The following is a 20,797-nucleotide window of genomic DNA, read 5'->3' as shown; positions in this document are numbered from 1 at the left end:
AAAAGTCGGTACGGAATCGACCGCAACCTGAAAATTTTCACGTTATGATTGCATTTATGTATCACATTAAAATAACTGTGTTTTAATTACGTCGTTTCGTTTACGCAGTCGTTTATTTTACAGCGAAATTTCAACATTTTTCAATATCCAAAAGTTGTAGAAATGTGTAAATATTTTAAATGTAAAATAAACCACTGTGCAAGCTATATTTACTCGAAGCCGACAAATATATACCTGCATACCAATTTATACAAAATAAATAAATACCATTTCAAAACTGTTTTATTTTTAATTAACAAATGTAGATTTCTTAATTGCATTAACTTAATTAAAATTAAGAACTTATATAACAATAATTGTCATTAAATTAATAAGTACATTAATGCAAAAGACTAGTGAAAATTGTGACATATGTTAAATTCAAAAACATGCTACTTCTACCTAAATCACGTAAATCATCATAAAATCACGATTCTAGTCAGCTCCTGTCATATTAAGTAGGTATTTATGCAAAATTTATACACGGTGGATAACTGAGGTTTTTTTTTCTTCCGAAAACATATTGATAACATCATTTATGTAGAAAATTAACAACGATACTATTCTATCGTACCCTAAATAAACTGTGCCAAATTTTAATTTTTTAAATTAACTGCCCTATTAATCGACGACGTGATTGGTATAAGGAAAATAGAAATCATAATCATCAATATTATTTTGTCTATCTAACACAATCACTTTTCAATTCTTCATGCTTTTCCAAGGCAACTGATAATTGATAATTACTAATGATAATTTTAGTAGATAAATAAGATGTCATTATATAAAATAATACTGGACTCTCTGGTATTATTTACCAAACAAAACAAAGTTGTATGCCCCACTGTGTGGTGACACCACATTGGTGACTCGGAACTATGAATTTTCCACACACATTTTGACATTCTCGATACGATTATGTTCTTAAGAAGTCTCAGGCTAACCTCTCTCTCTATAATAAATATACAGACAGACATTCTTTGGACTTGTATTTGCAATAATTTCAATAGATAAGACAAATTCAATATGAAATTACTTCTATTCTGATGTTATAAGTAGATTATTAAGTATGTAACGATTCGTGCTGGTAGGTATGCAAAAATTTTAAAAGTATTAAGTACGTAGTAACTTAATGTGCTTAAAATAATTAGGTACAAAAAGTTTTTATAATTATTACTAAACATTATTTTTACACATACAACAAGCTCTTGAGTAAGCTGCATGTTCCATATTTTTACCTAAAACACACTGACCTATGTATATCACCCATTGCAAACTATGCAATTCGACCGTATGACTACTATGATTATATTCGACCGTACGACTACTACGATCTACGATTCGTAGTTAAGTACTTTTATTGGAAACGTGACAATTTACACCTATTTTGAGTAGTGTTGTTAAGTGGAATATTTTAATTAGGTATCAAGTATTTATTTACAGTTAATCACAAAATTTTCCTTGTCTCAAGGTGATCTTAGCCATGTCATCAAAGTAAAACATATTAGTAGGTATAATTTTGTAGTGGCTGCGCATTGTAACTATTAAACCAGTTCAATTCATTCCATCTTATCTCTAGGATACCCTTCAGGCATAGTAAACTGGGAAATCGGGGACTTATAAATCGGGTTCAACTCCTGTTGATCCAGCCGACTCATCTCCGCTTCCTTCACAAACTGAGCATAGGCCCTTCTATCAGACACAATTTGCAGACTTTTAACAATCAAAATGACCACAATTCCTGCCACTACGATGCACAACATGATTGCAAACCCAACATTCATGATTCTCGCTCTACTGATCTGCGAGCACTCCTTACTCCGTATGATGATTTCCATGTCGATCGAGTCTTTGGAGGCCGCAGCGTATGTGTATCTGTACTCACAGTCGTCGATACGGAATATGCAGCTGATGTCGGTACTCTTTATCGCTCCTGAAAATAAGATGAATATGTTCAAACAGCTTTCGTCTTAGAGGCCAAGACTCATATTTGTTAGTTGAGTCCGGATAGTAAATAAGGAAAAGTCCAAAGAAAATCTATATGAATCTGATGAAGACACCTTTTGATAGTTTTGGAAAGTGATCAAAACGTACGTAACATTTTATAGGTAAATTTGATGTAGATAAAAAAAATGTTTATATCTACTGGCATAAATTTCGCAATAGTTTTATTACTTAGTCGAAGCAGAAGTCTAACGCCAACGAATTCGCCGGTAATATTGTGAGAAGTTCGTTTTTAAACAAAACTTCGTTTCTATTGTGTGCACGTCAAATGCAAATAAAATATCGGAAGCAAAATGACAATCATTTCCTTTAACATTATTTATCCAATACAAATCAGTAAAAAGAGTAAATTATATCTAATCACCCCAAATACCGCAGTCTAGAATGCCGCTATCATTTGTCTAACTGCTTGGCCCTGACGAACTGCGGTTAGCCAAGTTGTGACCAAGCGAGATTGGCTCACAACACAAATGACACTTTCCTCGATTTCATCTAACCGCCACTTGTAATTTCAACAGCTGATTATGCCGTTAATGCTAATGTCTCGCTTGGTAGCTATGTTCTCCTACATGTGTGATTAACATTTTCAATGCGTAATAACGGAGGACAAATCTGCTTTCCCCGCACACTAACGCTGTCACTTTGATAGTAAGACTCAAATTACACATTTATTAGGTAGTAATTTATTAAATTTTCCAACATCTGCTAAGTTTCAAACATTTCACATACGTGTTTAAGCGACACAATTAGAATAGTCGACCCGACGAAAGAAAAGAATACCATTAGACGCCAAATTTAAAAAAAAGCATTCGAAAAAACAAACAGCCTTAGAGATGCTGGGCATATTATGAGCACGACCGAGATTTCTGTATCCTTTGCATGGTGCTATTTTGATACATATATAGGGTCATCATGCATTTTTCAAATTGGTTTCGCAATCGATTGATCTTTGAACTAGTCCGCACACGTACTCAACATAAACTAAGGAAAAGCACTCTATTGTATCTCAGAGCAAACAAGACGTACCTGTGGTGTTGTAGTTCTCGACGACAGTATAGTTGCCGCTGGCGATGGAGCAGGGGCGGTCACAGCCCTGCTCCAGATGGCAGGACACGCACGGCTGGGAGGTGGCGCAGAGCGGGTTCTGGCAGGACGCGCACGTCTCACAGTACGCGCCCGAGTATCGGCTCGGGGGGCTGGCGTCGGTCAGCCCGCACAGGCATTGGCCTAGGACATCAATGAACAGTTCGATCAATGAGATATCTTAAAAGTAGAAACCGAATCTCGACCGCTGGTGTGGGACGCTGGAGGAAGGCTGGTGCTGCAGCAACTACAGCAGAGAGCCTCAAAAGAGCCTTTTTAGGCGAAAATTGTCAATAGGATCCATCAGCTCTTCAGCTTTTTTTATATATTTCAAAAACCTAGTCAAAGTATCTTATAATTAAACAGGCGAAAGGGTTTTAAGTAGGAGCTAATAATAACTGTAATTATGTCTTTGGAGCCCGCTTTAGGAACTACAAACGTACCACATTCACAAGTTCCGTGTCCGGAGCAAACTTCCTTACTCCCCGGCGCTATACACGTCTCATTGCTGAGTGCGCAGTCGCAGGCGACGCCGCCCCAGTGGTCTGCGCACACGCACTCCCCGCACGCGCACGATCCGCGATCTTCTCCTCCACATTCTAGTCCGTTCTCTCTGGAACAAAAATAAAATGCAAGTTTACTACTACTAGGTAGTAGGTATGTATAAGCAATATGTATAAAAATAAACAACACTATGGTTATTGGAGAAGTGATAATACTTTTTCATGCTTTATTGAAGACCATATTTATGTCCTATTGGAGACGTCATATTTTTTATGTTGTTATATGTGAGATGAAAATTCATGCAGATAAGGAATCAAATTCAATTATATCCGCTGGAAAAATATTCGCTTATTAAACATAAATTTCAGAGTCATAAGAATCCAATAGTTCAGTACTACCTGCTGATGCTGAGTCAAAGCATTTATTCAGAAATTAAATTATTTTCAAAGCTACAAGCGATATTTTATAATGACCACTGGCGAGAAGAAATGCAGAAAATCTCATTTAAACAGTCTTGGTCCTCATTATGCAAGCATAATGAGGACCAAGTAACAATGTTTATTTATATATGTAATTATTTATTTATATATGTATTTATTATAAAATATAGTATCGTTGAGTTAGTATCCCATAACACAAGTCTCGAACTTACTTTGGGACTGGCTCAATCTGTGTGATTTGTCCCAATATATTTATTTATTTATTTATTTATTTATAATGAATAATGAGACAAAGTAAGCCCAAGGGCTTACTATGATTTTGTTTTATCATAAGTACAAATACAGTTACACATATAGTATAAATTACTAAGGTCACTTACGTGCTGACTTCGCAGGTCTGACACTGGCAGTAGCGGCCCTGGAAGCCGGGGTCACACTGGCACTTCCCACACAAACAGTCTCCCGCGCCGGAGCAGCTCCTCGTCGAGTTAGGAGCTCGACATTGCATCATAAGCTCAGTTGATGCTGTATCGTCGGCGATTGAACAAGTGCATTTGGGGCCCGACCTGAAATGAAAATGTCATCAAGTTAAGCCACAATTTAATTGCTATGGTGGATTCTAAGACTTTTTTTAGTTTAAACGACTATTTATTAACAACGGTTATCATGTTGTATTGCTAAATAGGAGATCGATGTCTACTCAGTTCGAGGTGAATAATAATCTTTTCAGATTAGATCTCCAAAATATTTACATTTTGACCCGCTTTAGAAATATAATTTTTTCAAATATTTAAGTTTCGACCTCCATACTTGTGATAATAATTTGACACTTTACGAAATCGAAATAAAGTTACACAAGGCCACATAAACTGTGAACAACCAAGTGTCAAACTTACCATCCGTTGTCGCACTGGCAGACGCCACACACTGGATGGGAGTTCAAAGGACAAGACAAGGCCATGTCCTTGAGCTGGTCCCCGGAGCAGTTGCAACCGCACTGGATCTGTACTTCAAGGCTCAGAGTGTCCTGCCCAAGCTGGCTCTCGGAGATTAGAATATCTTCGTAATACTGCAATACATGTTCGAAAATGCATAAGTATTTAAAAGGAAAAATCTTGGTTACTGAACATCCGATTTGAGAGATATTAAAAGCATTCCTTTTTTTTATATGCTGTTAGTTTTGTAAAATTTGAATATGTTATTCTATCTCTACCTCTATACACAACATTTTTAAATTAGTTAGAGCAATATTTTGCACAGATCGTGCAACGAAACAGAATCGGTGCTATTGACCGCTTATGGCCTTTACGGAATACCAAAAGATTTGTTACAAACTTCTGCGTTTCAATTGAATCATAGGAATTTTTATTGTCTATTCATTGCACAGATTCATATCTCGGCTGATACTACTTATTAAGATTATCAAAGATATTACAATTGAAACAGGCTTTGCATTTGCACTGTTATTTTAAATGAAATAAAAAATCGTACTCTTCGATGATATATAGAGTTATTTCAATATAAAAATAACTAAAAAAAAATTAAAACCTATTTTTATATATCTTCATATAGCCTTGTACCGGGTAACCCGAGAATAATGTAAGAAATCTTAGAATAGGAATAAAAATCTAATTATTTTTATAAATAAACTAATACCTAGGCACATACTTATAAGTTATAATTAAACGCATGCACCCAGAAAACAACATTCACTTCAGGGCTGTAGTGGTGTAAGACTGACAGTATTGGAGCAAACAAAATATGTGCTAAGTACATGTAGGTATCAAAAACCCATTATAAAAACTCACCATTTTGAAATCAGTACACGATTCCAAAGTAAGATAAGCTTCATAATTCAACGTCATCCCATATTCGACGCCCGTACACCGCGTCGTCTCCACCAAAGGCCCGCCTGGCTCTCCGCAATCACTAAAGTATTTAATCTTTATCGGCCCCAAATTGGAATTGTCCTCAAAATCAACCACGCTCACAAAATCTTCGTAACCCATTTTGACTAGCTTCAATATATTAGAACTGTCGCTTTCCAACTTAGCGACGTACGTGAAATCTTTCAGCAACTCGTGTAGTTGATCGTAGTGTATTTTGACGTCATTAGTAACAGCAAAAATTACGTTAACCTGTGAATAGGAAATGAATATATAATTTGGAGCATGCGAATTCTAGTTAACTGCTAGATTCGCTACGGTTAGTGCGGTCATTTTCTAAGCTTAGTTGTAATCATTAGCTACAGAAATATCAATTTAGAAGTAATAATGTCCAAAGTCTGTGTTTTCATATGCAGCCATATTGGGACCGCTAAAATGTTGCGATAAACACAGTTTTATTTCCATGAAATTTCTATGACGCTGTCTCCACGATAATATCGCCGCGATTCTCCCTTGTGGAGACAGCGCCATAGAAAGTGTACCTATAGAAATTCATGGCACGACGATAATATCGCCGCGATCCTCTCCCTCGTGGAGAGAGTGCCTTACCTTGTATTCATCTAAAAGTCTGTATACTTGAGCTATAGACGGATAGTCGTAAGTGGGAGCTTCAGAGTAGTAGCCGTTCTCGTCCAAATGGCAAGCTTCATCATTTCTCCTTACTGAACCACCTGTGGAATAAATAACAGTGGCGATTATGATGTAGGTCTTTATTTGCGGGAATAGGACACGGGGCGCTCAGACCTAGAGAAAAAGATCACAGGCCCACATTTGGACCTCACCATATTATAATTGTCTACTTACTGACCATCTTCCGAGCTTGCGGCGCCATTATCTAGAACCCTTCTCTATGAATTAACTTTAGAATATTAAAGTATACTCACTGATCTTGCCATCTCCTGCAGTATGCATCAACCCGTCTGACAGTAGTATAACAATCTTCCTGGATCGCGGTTCCCAGCCGATGACGTCACACGCCACCGTCTGCACCAGAGCTTCTAGTTGTGCCTCCGCATTGTCCAGATTTGCCGTCACCGAACTCTTGTTCACCTTCTCTATGAAGTCGTTCACCTGTGGTTCATGAATTATTCTCGAATTATTTCTAATAACTACATATAGAAATCGTTCCTGCTTCGGAATCAGGATTTGCAGAATTATTTAATGTCATCGACAGATCGGCTATTTTTAAAGATGATGGAAATAAACAAATTAATGTTGTGTTTAAGGATGTTAAAAAACGTGTTGGATATTTTTACGTACTCTTGCGATATTTCCTGTTATTATAGTTTTCATTTTCAGTAAAATAAATACAGTTTTCAAATATTCTTACCTCAGTGGTGAGCGACAAATGATGTCTATAGCTGTAAGTCATCTCGCAACTCTGGTCTTCCAGCGCGCAGGGGTTCTTCAGTCGGTTGGGGTCCATGTAGGCGTAGGGCATCATGGGCTTGTCGGCGAAGCTGCCGAAACCTAGTCTGAAATGAAAGGCGTGTGGACTGTGAAATATGTGTAAGTATCTAAACAATTTTGATTTCAACAAAAACAGATTCAGTAACACGTCGTCCCTTGCGAGGTAGTCAGAGCCAAGTTGCCAGAGAATTTAGCTGCATGGCGGGATTGGCGACCTTATTGGTAGAATTAAAAATTGTGACAGGAGACTAATGCTCTGATTGGCCAGAAACCGCCAATATTCTATGTTTTTCTTTCGTTTCCCGTCTAGCATGTCAATTGAATAAAGTTCAATAAAGTTGTTAAATTGTGACAAACGTAGTACCTACTGATTCCATGGTGCCAATAAATAACCATGTAAGAAAATGTTTTAAAATCTATGGTCAATGGTGTTAAATTTATTTGAATAGAACAACTTAGAGCTCAAAGCCTGAAAGTTGCTCGAAATTATTTATTTATTTATTATTGTTGTATAAGTTTGGATAACTTATTCTATTTTTACAGTTTAAACCCAATGCAACAGAAAAAGCAATATTAGATATAATTCAATTATTTGCACTATAACTTATTACCCTAACTGCAACCTTTGTAAATTCACACAGTACACTGATGAAGACGTCTATCCTGTCCGCGATCAAATTGCGTATGGCGCGCGCCATTATAATTTTATTGACAACAGAAATTATCGAACTTTATTTTAAGATGAATGAAATAATAACCTGAATCTCAGCTCAGCAGTGACTCTACTTGTATTTGCAGACTAATTTAGTATTCATCATTATGGTACAGTATATGGCGTCTGTTATGGTTTTATAGTGTTATAAAATATACTAATCTCTGGGTTTTATCATATATCTTTACTAGCTGCGTCCCGGGCCTTCGGTGACGTAAGAATTTGTTATAATAACTCTATTTGCTATTTCATTTGATATTTCAGGTTACATTCTGTGCCAAATTTCATTGAAATCCATCCAGTAGACATTTGTGTGATTGAATACCTACCAAATCTAAAAATCATGTCAGATGACTTTAGGCGACTGGAATAAAATGACGATGGATTTAATAAGATAATAATCAAGCGCATGACGTTGGAATTGAGATGGTGATTAGACATTACTCTTATTAGTGATAAATAAAAATAATACTATTTGAATATGTTCTTCAATTGCACTTTAAAATAAATAATTATAAGATGAATAAGGTAAGAAAAACTTCATTTAAAACGTACTGTACTGTCAACTATTTTGATATTGTTTTTCTTGTTTTTATTAATAAATAAATAGATTGTTTATGAGTACCTTTAGCTATAATGCTGTTTGGAAATACTGATTCGTGTCTTATGAAGACACGCATCAATCGATTTTCATTACAGGCTAATGCAGTTATAATGACAGTACTTAGGCCTTCTACTAAGTATAGAGTATTCGCAGACATAGTGTCATAATCATAATATTGCTAACCAACTGCAATCTTATTAGTACTTTTGGTATTTATGGGAAACGAAGTCACTTTTTAAATGGATTTGGTGATAACAAGATGAGATTTTTTGGAAATAACGCTGGTATTCAGAAGCCCCTCTACATGAGATTTTGGAAACGAGTGCTAATAACAATTAGAAGCAGTTTAACAATATTTGAGTAACAAATATCCAAACAAAATTTACCTAAAATTGTCAGTCAAGTTCTTCAACATAGCCAGCAAGTCGTCTCCCAACGATACCAGCGTCTTCTTATCATCCTTCATGGACCATGTCAGATCCATCAGGTAGTATAGATCCAGAGGATAGTTCTTCGCAGGACGGTACTTGAACTTTATTTTTTTTGTTTCTCCTGCAACAAACCATACATATGATCATCATTCAATGCCTGGTAACATTCGGAACAGTGACGCCCCAAATCCCAGGGTTCACGTAAAAAATAATCATTTTTGAAGTTTTGTCTATGAACAACCGGCCGCTTTAACGTGAACCCTCTCTGGGAATGCTATGGGTACCTATAAGCTGTTAATGCCATGTGTCCCTTAGTCGCCTCGTACGACTTCCACGGAAGGATAGGAGTGGGCCCATTTGAGGGCTGGACCACAGGCCACAATCCCAATGATGTGTTCACTCAGTTAAGTTCTTTTTTCACTGTAAATTTCTCGTAGATGCATCGTCCGTGTCATGCGTAACTGTACACGTATATAGTACATGGAAGTGTAACGCATACGTAGACTCGATCGCTAGACACCAGCCTCAATTCAGGCAATAAAGGCTGTCACACACCAGATGCGTCAGCAAACACGCATAGCATCGCCACATGCTGCATTCGGTCGGTGTATACACCGACCATTACTAACTTGGTTTGAGAGAAAGGCGCAACTTCTGCGGCTGTATCTGCACCACGTCCTCCACACTGTCAGCCTGCATGTCCTGAAGAGGTCTGCTCTCCACTGTCTCCCAGAGAGGACTCAGGGGCCGCTGGATCATGCCCTGCCCGCACCCCGCCGCCACCAAACTGTAATGAGTTTATTTAATTAGTTTATAAAAAATGCTTAATAAGGGTGTTGACTAGCTCTGAATTTACTAACTTGAAGATTATGTATACACAGCGATAGTTAACATCGAAACACAAACCTGTCAAAAAACGACCGAAGGTCTTCGAACTGACGAAGAAATTACATCTTCATAAAGATATGTTCCATTTCCGCAATTACCGAGTTTTGCGTGACCGGTATATTTATTTTACTTGAATGAATGAATGAATTTGTTCCAATTGAGTTTGAATAAAAAGCAAAATAAATATTCGAATTATTTAAATGATTAAAAAGGCTATAATTAGATTATAGAATTGAATAACTATTTTTTCTTTCCACGTTGCAATTGCTTGTAAATTGAACGATCTAATTTCTAAGGTACCTACGAACTCTCGTAGAGGAAAGCTACGCTCATTCGTAGCCGATTGCGGTACACACAATCTAGTAAATTTATTATATCTTACTGTTATATGTAACCAAATTATACATATAACAGTTACACTATGTAATGACAACTATGTAACTATACAATAAACTAAACATTAACAATGTATTACGTCTTCTATCTACCATAATTACCAGTATTTTATCCAGTATTTATTTTATCTAGATGTTCTCAAGCTCGGCGGTAAGGAAGAAATAACAAGTGACTGTAATGAAAATAGCCGCTCTCACATGATGCACCATCATTATCCTTGACGTCTGCGCGAGATTGCCTTTTACGATGTGCTATATCTTAATCATAGGCTGTACTAATAATGTGATTCTTCTGATGTTGATGATCTAATTTTATATTGCGTATAGTTTATGGTACAAGGTTCTCAATCTGATGTCTTAATTGTATTCTTATTTTCTTTTTTTGAAAACGAAGTGTGATTTTTTCAGTCATTATAAAGTTTTGATGGAATATTCTATTGTCTCAAAAGATAAAAAAACAGGCGTGTGATTTCTACATTCCGAACGAGAATTTCGACTCTCCGTAGAATGTCATACGATAAGAAACTTTGCAACTGAAAGGCAACAACAGTATTCCAAATTATTGGTTGACTTCAGGTAGGACGGTCATTAAATTACAGCCGAATCTTCGAAATATTTTTTACGCCACCCTGTACTTCACTTTACGTAATGTAACAGCAGAAAATCGTGGTGATTAGAAAGAGCGATTCTATATACAACGAAATAGGTATAGTTTATTTATCACTATCACCATCCATTCAAAATTAATAGTGTACCTATATTACATGTCACTGAGAATATAGTTGATCAAATAGCGTTCGAGACACCCACTGTTCTCCGTGCGCCGATAGCACGCCGATAGTCACGAGAGGAACAGCCATGATTGAAGTACTTTTTGTTTCTTCGTCAGACAATTTGACCTTTATGATGAACTATTCCATAGTTAATAATCTTTTGAAAAACCTTCTACTCTCTTTTATTGTAAAGGTCTATTCATAAAGATTCGGTATTTACATGTGATTGCAAAAATAACATTATTTTAGATTTAAATTTAAATAGCTTTTATACATTATTTATATGTATTTATAAATTGTATTACTTGTCAAGACGAGTGAGACAAAAAACATATTTCATTTATAAAAACCATGAGGAAATTATTGTTTAAATGAAACAAGAAATATTTATTATTTCTCATCACATCCCATTTCTTTTACACGTCTACTTGTACAAATTTACAATGCAGCCTCAATTCAAAGTGACTATGTAACCGTTCGGCATTAAATGACGGTTGTTTACATTTATTGAAGCTAGTACACACAGCTGTGAATGTATGCGCCCTAATGAAACATGTTAATGTGCATGAAAACTAATCTCTGATTAGGTGAAGCAACATCTCGCATCATGGTGCATTGTACAGCGCTCATCCCAGCCCATCGCAGCAGGCGTGGTGCAACCTTCACAATCAATAATCAATCAAACGACGATCTCTTGATTAGTAGGTAGGTCCGGACCGGACCGGTACCGGAGTGGAACGTGGGAATCTCGACTTGCAGCTACAATGATCTTTAATAGATTGATTTACTGGATAGAGCATACTTAATCGTGAAATGTGTTTGTACTGGGCAATGCAGAACTTTCGTGGATATAGATAGGTAATATTTGTCTATAGTAGTTAGCTAGCGATGAACTTTTAAACTACATTTTGTAGAAAAACAAAAACAACGGAGTATTTTCTACAAAGCCATGCAGATGCACAACGGTGACCTAGCCAGTACAACCACATAAGCGTGTAAAAAGTAGGTGCGAATTATATAACGTATCTGCTCGTTCCTAACTCTATAATTTCATTTAAAAAATAGAGCTCCTTCTCCATAATTTGGCAGAACTTTATATACTAACCTAGGTATCTGTAACTACAAATTGAAATATAATAGGTAAAGATCTAGTTTAATTATGTAAGAAAATAACAAAACATTCCAATTTAGTCCAGCGTACATACTTATAGAAGTCAGTGAGTGGCATCAAATTCGTGACGCGATGTCGAAAAAAAACTCATGCGTATAAATTGCGCTTGTTCAGTACTTCGGCATGGTTTTCTGTCAATATGTTATGTTCCGCAGTTCTTGGGGAAGGTAAAGGGTAATAGTTTCTTGAAAGAATTTCAAATGTAATTTTAATGTTATCACGAAATATATGAAAAATGTGAAATGCTTCTCAAAATACTCCAGCGCATTTTATTATTATTTAAAGTTCATAAACAATTCAGACGAATTAATGAATGAAATGTTTATTAACTTGAAACATAGTAAGTTCGAATGTTAGTCATCCATCATACATAAAATATTTAAACGTAAGTAATTTGGGTTTCGTCCTAATTTAGTGTATTAAACTGTTATAAATTATGTAGCACTACGTGTCCGCAGCTCGATGTGGAAAATAGATTTCACTTAATAGTCATAAAAATCAAAAGAATGCAATTTCTATTTCTGTGAAAATTATTGCGCTTGGAGAGTAGAACGATAAATAGGTACTTAATTACATTCATGCTGGTATTCTTAGAAATCAGTAGATTTATTAGCAACGAACAAAACATTAAAGTAATTTTAACAGCGGGTCTTGAGATAAATGGTAAATCACGAACATTACCCAGCCTCTTGTTCAATTACTGCAGAGAATTTATCAAACTACGGATACATTCATTATAGCCGAGAGTAAATGCAATATTTGTGTTGATCATTAGTGGACAATTTGTGTCTATAGCTAGCTATTTTCATCCAAAGATATATTCTGGTATGCCTGAAGCTTGTTTGTGTGTATTCATATATTGCACTATTCTTTTTCTACTTATTCTTCTTATCATATTATCTCTAATCTGAGCCTTTTCCCGGCTGTTTTCCTAATTATAGGACGTCGAAACCAGGTTTTCCTTTTCTACTTTTTCTCTTACGGGCTGCCTATTGGGATATCGTCACCGCAACCTATCAGAATGAAACTTTTCACTCCCTTTTGACTTTATGTTGTAAGCCTCTTCCACTTCCCACAGTTTTCGGCGTCCTTATTTGTCAGATCATTGGTACACATATCAGCTTTGATGAAATATATTCTACAAGACTTGCCTTTCATCATCGTTGCACCGCGGCACCCTGTTGTCGAAGTAAGGGTCGGCGCACCAGCGGCAATGAGACGCCGCAGTGAGACATGCACCGCACTCTTCTTTCTCTATGCATACCAGTTTGTTAAATAGCTGTTGTTGAGCTGTAACAAATATAAATAGTAATGTAAACTTAAAGTGAAGTAGCGACCATATTTCTAATCCTCTATCCCACCCGGAACACTAGTGTTCCGGTGGCGCCAATCAAGCGCTATTGCGGAACATCAGACATCGTCAAACCTCAGGAGACTACCTCGTGCCTAACCCGGATTCTAATAATTAAGATGTAAATAAATAAAACTGAAACCACCATTTGTTAGCAATAATATATTCGATAAGAACATGTTTAATTGGTAAATTATAATAGAATAGTTCCCATTTCGTAATCTTCCTAACAATCTTTTCTAAATGCACGATAATGCCTAGGATAAGCAATAAGCACACTGTGTTACGTGTTATAAGTATTATGGTTCTATAAGGGCGTTAATCTCCCCGTCTCCGTAATCACCGGGCGCGCCCACACACTGTGTCAACAGGCGTCACTTATAGAGAGGTACTTGTACTTGGTCCTATTTTCGGCATCACATAATTTACTTATTGTACTTTCATTTGTTTTTCTTATGATAAGTTATAGTTAAGCCGCCTATTCCGGTTTTTATCGCCAGATGGCAATCGTTAAACTAAATCACGAAGTGAGAAAATAGCATAAGTTGAAACAATACAATTTGGTAACTAAGTAAGTATTGAACTATTGTAAAATTACCAAAATGAACCTCTTATAGAATGTTAATTACTGATAGACTAAGTAAATGCGGCCATATCATATTTTCGAAGCAAAGATGAATTGATGTGACGGCATCTCATGTTCAAGTTACTACTTGAAGATGAGATGCCGTCATATCAATTGTGGAAGTGAGTTTATTTTTTTTTATTTTGCATACATACCTACATCGGAAAGGGCACAGACATCCTAAATTTATTACATGACAGAACTAACCCGCTTCATCAAGTCAGACGAGCAGAGTGTTTCCAAGGAGAAACGAACTATAAAATATAATGTAGCTAGACTTTTTCTCCTCCTAAAGTTAATTATGTAGTCTATAACAAATAAAGACGGCACGTGTCTCATATTAAAGCGTGACTTAACTACAAGTTTAACTATCTAATAGATCCTATAGTCGATAACTAAGCGGTAACACCGCAACCGGACTACACATCCGATGATTAACCTATTAAGTTTTATGGACGTGTATTGCACACAAATTTAATAACGGTTTATCAATCAAAATAAGTAGGTCCAATGATTATCTATAAGCAAATATAGACACATATTATTACTTGAAATGAAGTACTTAGTAACAATGAACAAAAACCCATATAAGTGGGAATTATTCCCACTTTTTAAACCGTTTCATGACCTTTTTTGTCTAAAATATTTTTGGATGCTCGGAATCCATGATGTGAGTACCTACTTACAATAAGTAAGATTAGTACTTACCTACGTAAATTGATAAAATGAGTTTAGCAAATAAATCATGTTTGGTTTGCACAAACCAAGTAGATACATAGATATATATACAAAGAGGTTTTGTATACGTATGAGATTTTACAGAAGTTTGCTTAAGTTAGATAGCTCCATGTAAATTCGCAGGTCCATTTTGAAAATGTTCATGTTTTTAACCGACTTCAAAAAAGGAGGATGTTCTTGCCGGAATTCGTCGCGATTTTTTATTATTTTTTTACGAATAGGTACTATTTACTTGAGGAAATAATCTGTCGCATAGTACAAAACTCATAGTATCACATAGAATAACACCAATTTATAGTTCACCGCTGCACCGTACCAGTACATATAGTTATTCTTATTGAAAAGCAGTAGACTATACCTTACTACGTAATGCACGTAGTAAAATGCAATTTCTACTAGTATCTGATAAAATATCGATAACGATGGATATAAAATCTAAGATTCTGTTTTTCTACCAAAAATAGGTTACTAAGACAGTAGATAAGATTAGAATTAGAAATAACTACTAGAACCAACAAGAAAATGAACCCCGGTATTCTAAGTATTTTACCTAATTCCTCCCTTCTAATTATTTCTAAACATTGTCCAGTTTAAAAATTTGATAATTATCAAACTTATTGAAAGGTGATCTAATCCCATCTCAGTCAGTGGTATTTAAATACTGGCAACACAAAAACCGTTGGTTTTTACCATAATATCACTTACTGAAATAGAAGTTGCTAATTCACATAAAAGTAGAACGATGACCAAAGAATTTCGAGTTCCAGATACATAAAGCGCATCATTAGAAACTAGCGATGAAGACGAACATAAAAGCATTTCCGTGTTTTATTTAGAGATTCGGAATGAGAAACGTTTCCGAATGAGTTTATGCCTGACGCGGAAGCCGTAGACACGAGCCTTTTGAGACATAAATTTTGCCGTAACGACTTTTAACAGTGGATTAGCTGTTTATGTTTAACAAACGGTTGTTTTACCCACAACTAGCCACAGATACAAGAAAAGGTTTCAATGGATGGGTGTTTATGATAGCTTTTGGTGCACTCGCATATAACCTAGGATGAACATGGGATAGGTAAGTAATTACCTTTTGATATATATATCCGTCCTGAAATGTTCACGACAAATATAGCATAAGACATAATCTCTGAAATGATCTCGAGAATATATCAAGCATAATAAACTGTAATTTGACTACTTATTTATAACTATACATATAAGAATAATACAGTAATAGGCACAAAGTTATTCGTTGCACCTATTACTTTAATGCTGATGTCATCAAATCGCTTATTACCACGTTGCGTTATTTCAACGCTCACCAGTTTCTACTAAATCTTAGATACAGTCAACCGCATTGAAAATGTTTCCGCACCTTGAAAAGAGGCGAATTTGCAATGATTTGCGGATGATGTATGCGTGTAGCTCTACAATCATTAAATAATTTATTTGTTAAACACGGGTACTACAATAATACAGATGTTACATTGTTAGGTATAGCCATGTTTGTTTTGCTATGTAGTAGGTAGCATACAATTATCACAGTCACGGACAAATCTTTCAGACACTTCGCTACCTATCCAGAAAACGATTTTAAAGTAATTTGTTGAAAGCTCAAAATATCCTCCTTCCTTATTCTATTTATAACTGTCATTCCTATTTAGTGTAAATCCTATTTTAGAAAACTAATGTAACAGGTGGGCTTCGGCGCCATGCGTCTGTTTTAGTTATTTCGGTTTACGCGTGCATCAAATAAATCTCCGCTTTTGAAGTCATTGGTTTATATTACTTTACATGCGTGTACAGATAACGAATCAGTTTTATTATGTTTCATTATGCAAGTGCACAGCGTCTGTTTATTTCGATAATAAAACTAGTGACTACAAGCAAGAAACCAATAAATTATTTGGTCTTAGTTAATTTAAATTTGTTAGTTGTAGTTGAAATTGAATTTCGGAGAAGGCAAATTACAGTTTACGGCCTAACAGATGGAAAACGGTTAATTTTATAACCGATAATCGTCTAAGAATGGCAGAGACGCAGAGATGTTTAACGCCTGCTTGCTAATCCTATTAAAACTTACGCAGTTATTTCCAAGGTAGACACGGTTTATTTACAGGTTGCAAACATTTTCTATTTATCCTGGATACCTAAGTAAAAACAAAGAATTATATTGGTTAACATCATAATTTTCCTTTTGCTATCCTTGTCTTTTCAACACAGATAAGATGTTGCTTACACATATGTTTGCTTATCACTGTTTCCAATCAATTACTTATCTTAAACAAACGTCAAGTTAAATCTTACCTTGACCGCCAACATCCAAAACTAAGAGGAGCACAATAAACACAGACAATTTAGCATAACACAATTCAGTCATGATTTAATGGTAATCACATCTGGCAATCGTAATCGCACGCGTGAAAATCAACTGGCGAGGAGCGAGCGGTTTCGCGGTGAGTAATTGATAAGGGGTGATAAGGAGATAAGGGCGAGCGCGGACGCGCGGGCGCGCTGCGTCGCGACGCGGCCGCTCACGTCTCTCCGTCGCGGCATCTGACACACCTCTGCCACACGGTTGTCAGCAAGCCTAGCGGATGGTGCTAGCTACTGCTAGCGGATATTTTTGAGTAGCCTTTAAAACTTTTTATTTAATTTAGGTATTTATTGTTTCATTTATTATTCATCGGACTTAGAATTTTTGGTTTGGTTAGTACCTAAGTACACATATGGCTGTACTTAGGTACTTAAATTTGGTTTTGTGAATAGAATTTGTGTATAGGTACTCCTATTAGGTATAGTTAATCCATCAGCGTTGCTCAAAGAAGAAATAAATGTAAACACATCAACTTTTTGCATTCCCGTAGTCAGAGGCCCTGAAAATATTTAATATAACGTCTAGAAACAGGACAGGTGCCTCGAGCTCCTTCAGTACCTAAGTTATCTTTAAATTATTATTAAAACATTGAAAGCATTTGATATAGGAAGAGTTAAAAAATTTTTCTGAAATAAGTACCTAAAGTGAGATTTGAATATTTACTTCATTTAATTTCTACTAAGTTACTAAGACTATTTATTTTTTACTTGGTTGAAAATTTTCAAACTAACATTAAACTTTCAAGTTCATTCGTCAACATTGTAATTATATTTCTTACCAAAAGTAAAAATGGAATAAATTCTATGGCTGTTTTGCATTTTTTAATCTGTTAGGTGTATGTCGAGTATTGCCGAACACTATTACGCATTTGTTATGGAAAGAGTTTTTGCGAAGGTTATTTTAGGTGTAAACATTAAACATACAGTGAGCACATCGATAGGTACATATTTCCACTATTATACGTCTTTGCTATAATGTAAAAACAAGATTGGAAGTTTCAAAAATTTGGTAAAAACCAAAGATTTTGGATAAGGGGTAAAAACTAAATAGTAGGCTTCAAAAAGTCATTTATCTATTAAGTACATTGACGTAGATAAATCAAATTAAATTATGGTAATTTTTGGATTATTAGATTATAATTAGATTATGGTAACCGCTTTGCAAAACATGGCATTTAAGTAGGTACTAACAACTCGTGTTGGTTCTGAAAAGGGAACCGGCAATCAGGATAATCTTTTCTTTATGGTTGGTATTATTTAACAGTATTAAAAAATAATGCCTCTAAATCTATCAATGAAAAATAAGCGAATAAAAACGGGCGAAAATCAGGCGATAAAACCGTTGTCCTTCGGCCGTCCTTCCTAATTACTAATTAGTGTGTTCACCGCCACTTCACGAGACACACGACCCCGGGTCACGCAGCGCCACTCCTCACCCACCAGAACCAGGGTAACTTGACCTTCACCTCTGCCCCAACGCCTCTAACCGAACCCAAACGCTCGTGAGATTCCCTGGCTCATGTTCCAAAGGAGGTTTGTTCCACTTTGTTCACCTGCAGCGGTTAAGACGCTTGTGATCGAAAGGTCCAGGATTAAGTCAATTTTTATGTCAACAAGTGATTATATCAGAATTAATTGTAATTTGTTTAGAGTTCTACTCGGTTACATTTAAAATTAATGATTATCTTTTTGACTCCCTATGTCTCAGGATTTGTAAATATCTGCGGATTGTTTTCCTATAAAATATGAGGGCTTCCATAAGGATTTGTGAATACCTGTTCTACAGCAATATCTGACTAATGTTTTCGTAAAAGTACTTGTTTAGGGTAAAGGTGAACCTGCATTTTAGTTGATGATTTTTTTTAGTGTATAAATGGATAAGGCAATGGCAAAATATGTTACGTTTCTTTCACATAAGTAGAACTTAAATAAAGATGATATTAACCAGGTGAACAATGTGAACATAGTGGAATAAACCCGAATGGATAGTCAATCAGTGGGCGTACACTCGAGGCCAAAACTCCAAAGTGCAATGAACAAAAGCATTGAGATTTTAGACAAGTCACAATTTGGTAATATGTAGGCGGCAAGCAGTCTACTTCTGTATATGATAATGTTAATAAAATCATGCTAAAGGAAGGCCAAAAAATGTATGTAGGTACTTAGGTAGGTGTATACCTACACTGAAAGTTCTTTGATTAACTAAATTAAAATTAGAATTATACTTATGCACTTATACGTGAGTGAGTGATGTCACATTTGGAAATCTAATGGAGTCATAGTTTTATATAAGTATATTTACTAAGTTTACTGAACACGTAATATAAAAGCGATCGATCGAGTTAGTCGATTATATATGATATTATTTCCGGTCAGAGAATAAAATTTTGCAATAAGCCTGATGATTTAAAGCAAAAAAAATTATACTGAAAAATATTAGTAAATAATCATGCTGCCACTCTCCCGGACCAAGGTCTCTCTTGATAGAAAATAAAAAAATAATAAAGGAAAGAACTAAAATGTTCTTTAAAATCTGAAGCTAAAAACGAGTGATGTTATTGTTAGTGACTGTATTAAAAGTTACATTACGTTACCCATGACTCGCGACTGGGTTCAAATGTTGAGTGTCACACTGTCAAAGAGTGTATTTTAAGTAGAAGACTAACTGTACCTATTTAGAGGTTCAACGAGGCTTGTTTCAACACTGCGGTGCACAGGCAGCCAGGCCCGGACAAACCGTCGAGGGCCCTTCGCCAATGAATTTTTCGGGGGCCCTTCACAGACATTTAGCACAAATCTCTCTCCCATCTTTGTGTGTTCAGTTTGAATAGTCCTATTATAAAACGGAACCACATGACACTTGAGCTCTAGGAAATAAAGGTACTAGAAATAGCTTCGGCAACATCGAAGCGATGATACTTCACACCTAAAAAACTTTAGCAAAAATTGGTGTTTTGGGTACCTATATTCCCATGGTATTTCCCCATGTAATGTATCTGTAGCCCTTAGTCACCTAGTACGGCATCCACCAGTCCTATTCTAGAGCGGAACTACACGTCACATCAGCGCATAATGTTTTTTATACACACCAGGGATCCTTATACGGGGCCATAACAGAGTAAAGTCCGACTCTGCAGCCAGCCTTCCGATCGTGTTTACTTTAAAGATTTAAATCTATGACTTATGTAATTACCTACGCAACCCACTTGAAAAGTAAAGTACGCTCACTTAGGTTCTATCCCTGCGGAACTATTAAAATACCTATTTATTATTATAAATGTGTATGTGTGTTTATTTATTCTTCTTT

The 20,797-nt window shown here is 35.8% G+C and overlaps 1 protein-coding gene across 1 annotated transcript; it reads right to left on the bottom strand.

Moving 5' to 3' along the window:
• Positions 1 to 264: 264 nt before the first annotated feature.
• On the bottom strand, positions 265 to 17,685 carry Itgbn (Integrin betanu subunit). Its single transcript, XM_053754871.2, has 13 exons — positions 17,422 to 17,685; positions 13,552 to 13,690; positions 9,803 to 9,960; positions 9,129 to 9,294; positions 7,347 to 7,491; positions 6,901 to 7,087; positions 6,566 to 6,687; positions 5,879 to 6,208; positions 4,967 to 5,139; positions 4,451 to 4,636; positions 3,570 to 3,739; positions 3,070 to 3,270; positions 265 to 1,972 (listed from the first exon to the last, which is right to left on the bottom strand). The coding sequence occupies exons 1-13, from the start codon at positions 17,492 to 17,494 to the stop codon at positions 1,599 to 1,601; spliced, it is 2,424 nt and encodes an 807-aa protein (XP_053610846.1). The 5' UTR covers positions 17,495 to 17,685; the 3' UTR covers positions 265 to 1,598.
• Between the last annotated feature and the right edge of the window lie 3,112 nt (positions 17,686 to 20,797).

This window comes from Plodia interpunctella, chromosome 14, assembly GCF_027563975.2.
Source record: "Plodia interpunctella isolate USDA-ARS_2022_Savannah chromosome 14, ilPloInte3.2, whole genome shotgun sequence".
NCBI classification, from domain to species: domain Eukaryota; kingdom Metazoa; phylum Arthropoda; class Insecta; order Lepidoptera; family Pyralidae; genus Plodia; species Plodia interpunctella.
Note: the sequence above shows the minus strand (reverse complement) of the source record. Positions and strands in the feature narration are given on the sequence as shown.

Coding starts and splice junctions, on each gene's coding strand:
- Itgbn (XM_053754871.2), bottom strand. CDS start 17,494: ATGACTGAATTGTGTTATGCTAAATTGTCTGTGTTTATTGTGCTCCTC. Junction 9,295..9,802: donor GCGCCTTTCTCTCAAACCAA/GTTAGTAATGGT, acceptor GGTTTGTTGCAG/GAGAAACAAAAAAAATAAAG. Junction 4,637..4,966: donor TGCCAGTGCGACAACGGATG/GTAAGTTTGACA, acceptor TTTTCATTTCAG/GTCGGGCCCCAAATGCACTT.